This window comes from Sebastes fasciatus, chromosome 5 (genome assembly GCF_043250625.1).
Source record: "Sebastes fasciatus isolate fSebFas1 chromosome 5, fSebFas1.pri, whole genome shotgun sequence".
NCBI classification, from domain to species: Eukaryota; Metazoa; Chordata; class Actinopteri; order Perciformes; family Sebastidae; genus Sebastes; species Sebastes fasciatus.
The window spans coordinates 27,008,674-27,020,624 of NC_133799.1; the positions used below are offsets into that span (position 1 = coordinate 27,008,674).

Genomic DNA, 11,951 nt, shown 5'->3' on the forward strand with positions numbered 1-11,951 from the left:
TTTAAACAAGCTAAAAAAAGCTTACAAGCCTCTATATCTATACCTAATCCAGTATAACAGTCTGCCTTCACCAAGGAATAACAACTTTCTCCACAAGGTGTCAGCACTTCATCAGTTTACAGATCTACATACTGCAGTGGATGTATTTACCTCTAGATGTAACACAGTGGCCCGTAATCAGAGCAGAGTATTTCTGTGAGAACCGTCCTTAACGGCCAATAAACCGAGTACATTTTCAAAAACACAACTAGAACCCTGACAATAGATTGATATTTTAAGACTTTGATTATTGACTATATCTCTTACTTGTGGCTAATCTGTCACTTCCCTGTTTCTTAACCTGCTCCTCAAGGTTGCGACTGGCCAAGATGAACGAGGAGATGCGAGAGGCGGAGGGCCCCTACAGCCAGTCAGGTCAATATAACACCAACAGCCCCACCGAGATGCAGTACAGGAAGTGCATGCAGGAGTTTATTAGCCTGCAGCTGGACGAAACTTAATAACTGTCCGCTCTTGTTAAAACACAGAAGCAACATACTGTAAGACCTGGCTTATCAGAGGAAATGTAAAGCCCAGGTTTCAGAGTTGGGGTCAGTTGACTGAAAAACTGCAAATGAACACCCAGATATCCCAGATAACCCAGATAACCCAGTCAATTCAGTCTTGGTTGTTTGATAACAAACTGGAGGCCACTTTTTTATTAAGTTTAGGGGAAATTTGATCCACTGATTAGAGTGAACTGAGCCCGACTCTGTCAGTTGTGCTTCTGTGTCCTGCTGTACTGTGAGTGCAACTTTCATCATAACGCCCGCTGCACCTTGGTGTGGTATAACGTCAGGTGCTATACTCTATCAATGTGACAGTTAAAGCCATCGACTCTGGACATTTCCGAAGAGTTTCGTTCCGAAGTGGAACATCAAAGTTTTCCATTAAGTGACTGTTACTAACGTAGAATTATTTGATAGCACAAAATTAAAAGTGTCACTTTTTACTAGACAGACTGTACTTCCTCCCTTTAAGTTTATATTATATACGTTTCTCTCTATTTTAGAGGTGTTCAGTGATTTATAGCAGCTAATGAGAGTTTTTTCGGGCTAAAATACTTTTCATTTTTAAATTAGTGTTGTGTCTCTTTGCAAAAAAAACTAGCTACCCAGTAACTGCCACCAGTATCCAGTGACCTCAAAGTGACGGCAGTTTTCACTATCTGGCAATAATCGTGACTTTTGAATGACATTTTTTATCATCTGACCCGAGAGGCGAAGTGTTTCATTTTAAATTGACCTGTCAGAAGTCATTTATGCACATTCCTATTAATGGTTATGCAACTACTACTGTACCTTGTCCTGCGATTGTATGGTTCCCATTTGAAGTCTTAACCATTTTCAAGGCCTGTTTACTTATTTGAACTGTTTGTTGTCCAAACATAATGCATTTTGCTGTTGTGACATGCCTGGTCAGAAAACAAAATCTATTTTATTTTAGTACAGTTTTCTTTTTATAAAGATAATTCTAGGAATCGTATAATAAGTATACTGACTGTACATATTGTAAATGATGTGCATAGTCTGACAGAAGAAGTGGAGTTGAGATTGACTCTGGCTGCCACAAGGGGCTCTGTGTTCACATCCTTACTTTTCTTTTTTTTGATTGTACGCTATTTACTTCCTGTTATGACAATATTGTGTCTTGGTTGTTTAGTCGGTTAATTGTGCTTGCTCGTTGCCCGTAATCACGGGAAATCCAGAATTGTAAGACGATGAAGGCCTTTTAGTGCCATCGCATTGATTGTATTGAATGTTAGTGGGTTTTTAAACCATCTGAGGATGGTCCATTGTCGAAGCAACAAGTGCAATAGTGTAGAAAAATATCCACATGTAACCATGTATATATATTCTTATCACCTGCTGGTCCTAGCTTATATTTATCTTAATCATAAGGGAGCTTTACAAAAAAAAAAAATGTGTGAATAGACATGAGTGCAAAGCTCAGTTGAGGTTTATTGATGGTGAATGAATGATTGAAACGTACCCCAGTTTCATCCCACATCCCAAATCCTGGGAGGGCACCAAAGCACTTTGATTAAAAATGGTAATTTCTGCTAATTCACATTGAGAGCAGCGCCCTCTGGTGCTGACAGAACAGTATGTGATGTTTTGAATGGTTGACTAGTGTGGGGTTTGCGTTCACTAGTTAGAATAGGGATTACTGATTGTGTTGTGATTGTGTTCACAGGTAAATGAAGTTGTTGTGTCCTCCAGAGTAGACGCTGAGGAGTTTCTTGAGAGCTCTTAGATTGTAGGGTAAAGGCATATATATGTGTGTTGACCACAGGAGGGAGGGCTACACTCAGAAATGTCGTCCATCGAGGGCTAGATGTGCCGTTTTTTTTAAAGTGGAATATCCTCCATGGTCTTTTTTTCGCTTTTTAAAAATAAGTCAAGAATGTTTTGGACCTGAATGACAAAGAATGAATTCTTCTTTTTTTCTTCATTATTTTCTTTAGCGTGTGCAATGCTTGTTGATAGGGAATGGTACAGAAACTATTGCTGTCTGTCGTTGCCTTAAAGGTCAACAGCAGACACGCTAGCAATGAGCATGAGAGGAGCAGAAGTAGGTTTGTCATTAGCAGAAGGAGCAGAGTAGAGTCTGAAGTACGTGCTTCCAGTCACTCAAGTTGTTTTGCCGCGAGAGGATTTGCCTTGTTGCAGGCATCAGCTAGCCGTCCTATTTGATACCCGAGGGCCTCTTCATCAGCGCCTCCAATCAGCTGATGGATGAGGGATATTCAGGAGTAATGAATGAGAATGAGAACTAACCTCATCAATCCACCATCCCCCCTTTTTTATTTATATTACAGTTCCCTCGACTCAAGTGTTTCTACCTGATTGAGTGTGTGGAAGAAGTGCAGAGTGGTGGTTCTCAGCCTGCGGGTTGCTTGTGTTTTGGGGGCATTTAAGCTAAACATTTATTCACAAAATCCGAGGAGGAAGTATTTACATTTTAAACGTAATGATAATTCTTTTCATATTTTTTACTTGAGTCAATATTTGTCTCCTGTAGTCTTCTGGAAATTATTTAAAAAACCTGAAAAGGGAAAATTTACACTTGAAACTGGAACAGATTGAGAGCCGCTCTCTCACTTCGATAACACACTCTTCTTTATTGCTCTCGTCCACTTCTCTCTCTCTCTCTGTAAATTCTCTCTCGTTTCTGTATTTTACTTTTATTTTCTCTCCTCCCCAGAGTTTTGTGCCTTTCTTCTGTTCTCTTTTTTTTCTTTGGGGTGCTGAGGCCAACACAACTGTATTTCTGTACATAAACTCCTGCACTTTAAACACAATACAGTTGTTAACAAAAAGGAATCTCTGTGGGCTCGTCTTTTCTTTCTGAGTCGATCTCCATTTGCTAATTGAAAAGCTCTCTGGCTGTTTTTCCTCAAACATTTTTGCCTTTTGCTTGTTCTGTTCTTTCCCATCTTTTCTGCCTCTGCGCTGTTCTGTTTTCATATTTCGAAACACGCCGACACTCTTGACAGGTATGGCTGACTTTTTCTTTTTCATTCTTGTTCTGATGATGCTGTCACTGTGCATGAGCTCTCCACTCTGCAAAACACTGTTGATGTTTTATCCTGCTGTACAACTGCATGATGAAGCATCGGTGGTTTTCTATGTTATTTTGTTTGCACATTTTATTGAACTTATTTGTAACAGGTTGATGTGGTCAGGAGGGAAACAAGTTCAGACTTGAATGTGGTGCTGAAGGGGTTGTTAGTATATCAGCATCTTACCTTTCCTTTGCCACAGTGCTACAAAGTTCTTGTTTTTTTAAAGTTAAGACTTTTCTGACAAAAGTTACATTTAAAAAAAAAAAAAAAAAAAAAAAGTCATAATTGTATGTGTTATTAAATGACCCATACAAACAATAGTGTAATGCTCTTGTGCCACGGCAGGAGATAAACTTTGAAGTAATTATTTCCACTGTTCTGAGAAACAGTAACCGTTGTTAGCATCATTCAGTTCTCTGACTCAGTGGCTCCTTTAAAATTAAGTAATATCTACTTTTGACCGCTAACTACAGGTTAGAAGGGCCTCAGTGGTGATGTAAGGTGTGAGCCATTTAAAAAAAAGATTGATTTTTCCCTCTCAGATTGTGCAATTAGAAAGATTTTTACAAGCCTGAAAAGGTAAAAGTGTTCACAAGAAGAAAAGAAAATTAAGAGGAAAGTCAGAAAAGATAATTGCTCTATCTGACTCCTCTTTTATTTTTGTCTTTATTGTTGAGATCTTGTGTCCTTGTTTCTCCTGCAGGAGATGAAACCTACCAGGACATTTTCCAGGATTTCACCCACATGGCCTCCAATGACCCGGACAAGCTGAACCGCTACCAGCAGTACGATACGCAAAAACCCTGACACAACAGAAACACACTATCACTCAGAGACACTGTCTGCTCAACCCACGCCAGACAAAAAGATGTCTGGAAAGACGTTGTCCACTTTCCCTTCAACGTCATTCAGCATTAAAGCCGGTTAGTGCTGCCACAGCTGGTCTCATGTCACCATAACGTGGCCGAAGCTCCTTTTCATCGAATTGTATTCTTGCAGCTGTGTTCACAGCTCTTGTTGAAGGCACTTCACCCAAGTGAAGAGGAACTTCTTTGAACAGTAAACTTCACTTTTTTATTTTTTTTAACTGTGCTTTCCAGTAGGACCTCTTACAACAAGTGAATGGTACAGTGTTAAAGCCTTTGAAAGGATTTGCAAAGTCCTAAAAGATTAAAATGATAATTGAACTCGGTTTGAATGTAGAGCGGCCACCATCAAGGCTGCTGGTTATTTTAATCTTTTAAACTTCCTGACAGAAGAAATTCAAAGACGATTTCTTTTTTCTTTCTTTTTTACTATATAAAAAAAAAAGGTGCACTGCATCAGAGTTGTAAAGAGGTAAGCGCATGACAGACTGTTAAATACTCCATTTACATTTTTAAGTGCTTCCTTTTTCCAATAGGATTCTCTTTACGATCATAGGCATCTTTTTTTATATCAAAGTTTTGCTTTAGTGAACTCTCAGCAGCGTATACACGACAATATGCTTTTACTTATTTGCACAAATCTCCTTTGTCTTAAATTGTGGCTGATGTTTACCAGTTTTGATGGTAAGACTTTGACTTGTTAAACAATGTACAGTGATTATGGAAGTAAACATGTTATTGATGCGTCTGCAATGTTAAATAGATGATAGTTTTTTTGATTTTTAAATGCTAGTTATTTTTTAAAACTTTTCTCTGAATGATTTTAAATTTTCCACGTCAGTTCCTGCAGCAGTGAAGCAATCAGCTCTTCAGCGTCCCGATGTTTGTGGAATTAAAAAGGCTTCGGTCGTGTTGAGATGATTTGAAGATAATTTGTAGATCCAGTCTCATGCTGATATTAAAAAATCAAGATGTAGATTTAAAGATCTCTACAATAATATGGATCTATAGAGTAAATGCGGCTATTTTATTCTTGTTGATTCTATAGATACCAGTAACGTTGTATGATTTTACAGTAACAACAATTTCATTGGAAGTTTCCTGGAGAGAACTGTCTAATTTGGTGTTAATTATAGGAAATATAGGATTTTCCCTGAAAGAAGTTCCATTAAACCCAAGTAAATGCTCATTTAATATTGGAAACTTAAAGTTAAAACTCCTTAAGATTTCAGTCATTGTTGATCTGGGGAGACCTGTGGTTACCATGGTAACAGCAAGTATGGTTTCCTACTACAGAAAGCAACAGGTGTATCTGTTTACAGCGCAGCCAAACAAATTTGCATTGCAGCACTCCGTTAAAGGGATAGTTTGGGTGTTTTGAAGTTGGGTTGTATGAGGTACTTATCCATAGTCAGTGTATTACCCACAGTAGATGAAGCAAAGCAGTGCACTGCTGTGGACGGGGCCGGCAGCAAAATGTATTTTAGCCACCTTAAAGAAAGGCTCACCTAAAAAAAATGTCAGTTGTATTGTACGCTATATTTATAATATTTTCGCTGGTTTACATATGTCTATGTTTCTGACGGGGATCTGAAGACAATATCTACGCTCTCGCCAAAGCAACCAGACTCCATTGAAAAAAACAGTAATTTGACCTCACAGAACACAAAAGGTGCTGGTCTACTGCTGCCTTTCGACCGGTTAGTTTGTTTGTGTTACAGTGTGACTTTGGTTAGTTCGGATTCACCAAAGTCACACATATAGCGTACACTCAAACTGATTTTTTAGGGGGGCCTTTCTTGTAGGTGTCTAAAATAAATTTTGCGGCTGGCCTCGTCCACAGCAGTACATTGCTTTGGTTACATGCGATAACTCCTGTCTGCTTCTCCAAACCGGGGGTGTGCCGACCGTCATCTAAATTCATGTATCACATGTTTCAATTCAATTGCTTTATCTAAGTCAGTATGGCCCTCTGGAAAAAAAAATGTTACCCACCCCTGATATAGAGAGATAATTACTGAATGTAAATACATTGAATGGCTATTGCTCAAAAAATGCTGAGCAAAAATAATATCAAAAAGTGAGTTTGATTTCATGAAAAGCCTAACTTTAGCTCTCCATATGGTGAAGTATTTGCTTGGATAGGTATCAATTTAACACTCTCCTTTTCCCTATAGTAGCAGCAAATTACATAGACCTTTGAAGTAAACTTTCCAGGAAATTTGGAAATTGATTTGGAAATTACAGACCTGTATGTTACAGAAATACCGGACATACAGTCTGCAAAATGCCCAGATATGTTTGGAAATATTACACAGTCCTCTGTAAAGATGTATGACTTGTAGAGTCACTGACATTTCATGTGATGAGTTGTTAAAGAAACATTTTCACCTAAAGTGTTTGATTTATTTTAGGCAACATCAGACGACTGCACTGAAATGTTCAAGTCCAGAAATGAATTCTGCAATTTCTTTTGTCTTTTAAATAAACGGTAAAATCTCCTCTTCTTTTTGACAACATTAACAGTATATAGAAACACATGATATGAAGCGCAGAGGAAACTTTTGGCCAATGCAACATGGGATAAAACTCTTGTACATTTTGTACAGATGGTTTTGAATTCTCCAGAGAACTGAAGTATAAAGTTAGTGGTACTTGAATGATTAAATAAGCTTTTGTATATGCTGTTCTTTGTATCCTACAGTAGTTTTAGCCCATTTTATATTGCCTCTCTGTATACCAGTAAACATGTACTGTATATTCTACCTGTAATATGTAAGAACTTCAATATACATGGATTGAGGATTCATCACCCAATGTTGATTCTTTTTTTGACTTTGCCACACTGGTGTCATATTCGGCCAACAGGTATTTGACATTGTTTACATTGTTACGTTCAAGTTGCTTGTGTGAAGGAAGATGTTTTACTGTTCTCCTGGGCTCTTTTCTTTTTTGAGTACTTTGTCATTAATTTGTTTTCATATATACAATAATTAAAATAGTATGTTCACATACCCAGTCGAACATCACATCTACATTTACATTTTAGCTTCTGTAAGGGCATTGAAAATGAAACCCAAGAAGGAATAAAGAAAATAAATAGTGTTAATACACATAATCGCACAAAATATTTTTAGGCAAAAAGGCTTCTAAAAAAAAGCCCATAAAAGAAAAGAGTCCCACATCCTTTCAAAGGAAGAACATTTCCTCTTAAAAAATGAGTTTTTGATGAGCAAGGCAAGCAGTAATCCATCAGGCAGCTATTGTACACTTGGTCTATCAACAGCATTACAGAATTGGCCCATTATGTTTCACTTTTTGATGAACAAGATAATTATCCAATTTCATTTAATGTGGTTACAATATAATGAAAAGAGTCTAAAAATACTTGTTTTTCCACTGAGGCTCTGTCACTTCCACTTCTCTGTAATAGTTGCTCAGAATTCGTAATTTCAGCTAATTTTATCTTTGTACATCATGCTGAATGAGGCCGTCAGTCAAAGACTAAACTTTAATGTATAACACAAACACCAAGAATCAGGATCTTGATTTTTTTCAAATTTGCATGAATAATTTTCAAACATTTCAGTTGCAGTCATAAAAAATGTTTCCGTCTCTATAATTACATTTTCAGAGGAACCACTTGTTAAAAGCTGTACAAATGTCCTTCACTGCAGGTATCCCACATGCAGATAATGAGTAAGTCATTGTATCTATTTATACACGCACATGCTTGTATGTGGTTTACAGCTTAAATCCTAATTGTCTACATTGTAGAGGCTTTTCACTGAATATTTGGGGAGTATTTACAGCTCCCATGCCACCGCTCAGAAATTAGTTGAATAATTTTTTTTTGCTGGTGATGTTTTTATTTTGTTGTTGCAACTTCAACGCATTGTTTTTTTTCCTTCTTTGTTACTGCTTTTCTGGCCTTAACTGGGTTGTACAGTTTTGCAGACAACAGCAGTGTAATCTGTCCAGCAGGGGGAGGGCTGCTTTCAGGCTTTCATATTTAGAGGGGAAAAAATCTTGGACCTGTGAAGCCTGAAAATGCAGCTGATGATCCTGAAAGGAAACTTTATGTACAGTAAGTCTGATGATTTTGAATTAATTCACTCTATTTGTTTTCACCTGAGAAGCCTCACATAAATCCTACCATGATTTTTTTTTTAGTGATGTGTTTCTGCTCTGTGTTTATCAGTTTATCATACTTAATCACTCCACATGTCACTATAAAAAACGAAACCTACAAAGCTCTAATGTTAAACTCAACTGAGATTTTATGTTTTAAGCCAGATTTGGTAAAAATAACAAAAGGTTTTTGTTATATTTATTGAAATTACATCCTGACAGCAATCAATAAGTCAATGTTCGGACAAAAAAAAGAAAAGCAAAAACAATTCCTTATTCACCTGAAGTCCTTTTACTTAATGACAGCTCCAACCTGGAACTCTGTGTTAAGCAGAGACGTCTCTGGTTAGCTGGCCTTACAGCTGCAAAGCGACTAATAATTTGCAGATGTAAAGCTCCACATTTTGTCAATATACAAAGATGGCTTCTTGACTTCATAGATTTAGCAGGTATGGAACACTGGGCTGCGAACATGCACTTGGCAAAAAGAGAAAATATATCACATTGGAAATAAGCAATCACTACAATTAAATCCTTCATATAATTGTTCTCCGTGTCCCCAAGGTATGGGATGGGAGGGACCCAAAGGGAGGGATTTGGGGGTGGGGGGGAGGGGGCGCAGAAGTTTTTATTTCAAGACTTTTTGTTGTTTTTTATTTGTTTTGTTCTCTTCTTCCTGTTTGTTTGTTTTCTTTTCTTTTTCTGTAGCTGCTTGCCAATTTTGTATTGATTAGTACATGGACATTTGTGATTATATTATTTTACCTTATTGGTGATCTATCAATTTGTAACCACACCCTATATAATTATGCTTAAATACCAATAAAAAATTGATCACAAAAAAGAAAAAGAAATCGGTATCTGTGGCAGGACTGTAATAAACCTTTTCAAACTTGACAACATAAGTATTCTAAATGGGCTCCTTTTGTATTTCCTTTGGCCATTTTTGTTAATACAGTAGCTGAACAGGAAGTAAACTTGGACCAAAGCGGTTGGGTTGGGTTGCCGTAGCAACAGAGGGTTGCCCTAACAACAGGATGGCAATGAAACGCATCCAATCAGTGGACGGCCTACCTGCCATCTTGCTACAGGTGCACTGATTGTCTTCCACAAACCAAACTAGCTAGCCTGACAGCTGTGAGTACTAACAATAAGCCATGATCGTTGTTTATGTTTACTAAGATATATTTACCTTCGTTATAACATATAGCTGGGTTTTTCCATTGTATATTTTGTAAAAATCTAGTGTTACTCTGGCTGGTGATTTAAGATGACCAACTCTAGCTTTAACCATAAACTTAGATGGAAATGATTTTATTTTAAATACACAGGGGCTTCATTCATGAAGGTGGTGAGGTCATGCATTTCTCCCCGTGCCAATCTTGATAACCATCCGTGGATATATTACCCAGTCCCATTCCACCTTTAATAATTACAGCGTGTTTATTTCTACTGCTGCTAAATGAGAGGCATGCGGGCCAGTATAGTGCCCACCACTTGAAATGACTTATAGTCGTCTGTGTGTGTGTGTGTACAGCAGGCCAACAGTGTGTGTTTAGTCTGCTTCAAACTAATGTTCCTGAAAACACATCGCTTTTTCAACAATGATAAAGCACGATCATAATTCAGCTCAATACTACTGGACACTAAACATACAGGAACAACTTTGTGAAATGGTGAGGTGTAGGAGAGTTTCTGTGGGGTTTTCTTTCTTATAAAATGTTTGAGTGTGAACTGTGATGTGACAGAGGAGGATGAATGACAGGAAATAAAGACAGGGGTATTTGGAAATATGCAGTAAAGCTGTGGGTTTCCTGTCGATGGCTGCAGGGTTGAAGGCAGCAAGCTTTTCACTTTTTTTCCCCCCACGGTGGCCATTTTTAAACTTGCATTTAAAATTGAGAAGGAAGAAGAAAGACGTCTGGGCAGTTTTGATACACAAAAAACATAATTTCACTCATTTATATCTAGAAGTTAGATCACAAACTTGGCGTACAGTATGCATTATACCCACACATACTGGATTTTTGAGGCTGATATTGATATTATGTTCAAACCCTGCAGTGGTAAGAAAATAAATCAACACGTGCAGAAACATGGCATAGGCCTACTGTACATATATGCCAATTCTTAGTGGAAGAGATAAAGATAAATACAGAAATGTAATGCTTTTAGTGTTTTAGAAAATAGTTATCAAATAAAATTAGATTAGTTTTCCTGCCTAGTGAAGATTATAGCACCATGCATTTTTGCTACAGCTTTCACAAGATACTTTAACCATCTTTAAATGCCAGATTATACTGTATGTGATCGGAGTTTAAAGGTCACCTGATGCCTGTCTTGTCCGCTGTGCCCGGCTCACAGGCTTTGCTCTGTGAATCAACCACCGGGCCTTTTTCCAGGAAGTCAGCGGTCTGCTCGCCTGTGGAGAAATGAAGGGCCGCCACTGGAGACGTTTCCCTCCATAAAAACACCATGTGAACAAACGCTGAGAGGGCCAATGCCCATTAATGCCGCTCGGACTGCCAGGGACCAAACTGTGACTTGTTAACATGAATATGTTCTGCAGAGTCTAGTGGTGACTGAAGTCTTATTTTCTTCAAACAAATAAAAAAAATGCCGGTCGGATGAGATCATTTCACTTGCATAAGTCTTGAATTAAGAGACAACTTTTGATTTGCGTCACTTCAATATGCTGACAGTATAGTTTCAGGAAAATGTTAATACTTACTGCAAGTAAAGTCACTGGTTAGTTGACTAATTTGCAGACTTGTTGAATATCTTTTTGCAGGAGTACATACTCAAGTAAGGAATAGTGATGGTGATGAATTATAGCTAATTGTACTGATGTGAAATAATTCCTGTTCATGTTTGACTATAGGACCATAATTTTTCAACAGGTGCAGACAAAACCAGCTGTCAGAAAAGGTCACAATTTCAAACCAACAGAAGGATGTGTGTGTGTGCGTGTGCGTGTGCGTGTGCGTGTGCGTGTGCGTGTGTGTGTGTGTGTGTGCTGTTAACAGACCACCTGAACAGGAAACTGGACTTCGCAGGTCAGTGTTTTTTGGGGGTTTTTTATATATAGATTTGTAGCAGTGTAGTAATTGATTTGTAGTATTGATTTCAAACATTGTCATATTTTAAATGTAAATTTACAACGCTAACTCCTAAAATCAGCATCCTTATGTTTCAGATGTGGTTTTGTGATTTTCAACCACATTGTTTTGGTCATTTGTCTTAAGAATGAGTTCACGTTGCCTTCAAAGTGCAGAAATTGACAAAATACTGAGCAGGTTTTTCTCAATTCACAAGTGTTTTTAGGTTTAGAAAATAAATCCTCATTG

At 37.7% G+C, this 11,951-nt stretch overlaps 1 protein-coding gene across 7 annotated transcripts in view; it reads left to right on the forward strand.

Annotated features, from left to right (window-relative positions):
- The window catches only part of LOC141768163 (arf-GAP with coiled-coil, ANK repeat and PH domain-containing protein 2-like), a 63,979-nt gene extending 56,689 nt beyond the window's left edge, over nt 1-7,290 (forward strand). The window contains exons 22-25 of one of the 7 annotated variants that reach the window (XM_074636211.1): nt 353-414; nt 4,311-4,594; nt 4,631-5,845; nt 6,101-7,290. In XM_074636211.1, coding sequence (XP_074492312.1) covers nt 353-414; nt 4,311-4,414 — 166 coding nt within the window. In that variant the 3' untranslated portion in view covers nt 4,415-4,594; nt 4,631-5,845; nt 6,101-7,290. Of the gene's footprint in view, nt 1-352; nt 3,366-4,310; nt 5,846-6,100 lie in introns of those variants that run through there. The other 6 variants (XM_074636212.1, XM_074636208.1, XM_074636209.1 and 3 more) reach the window with 6 other exon arrangements.
- The last annotated feature ends 4,661 nt before the right edge of the window (nt 7,291-11,951 follow it).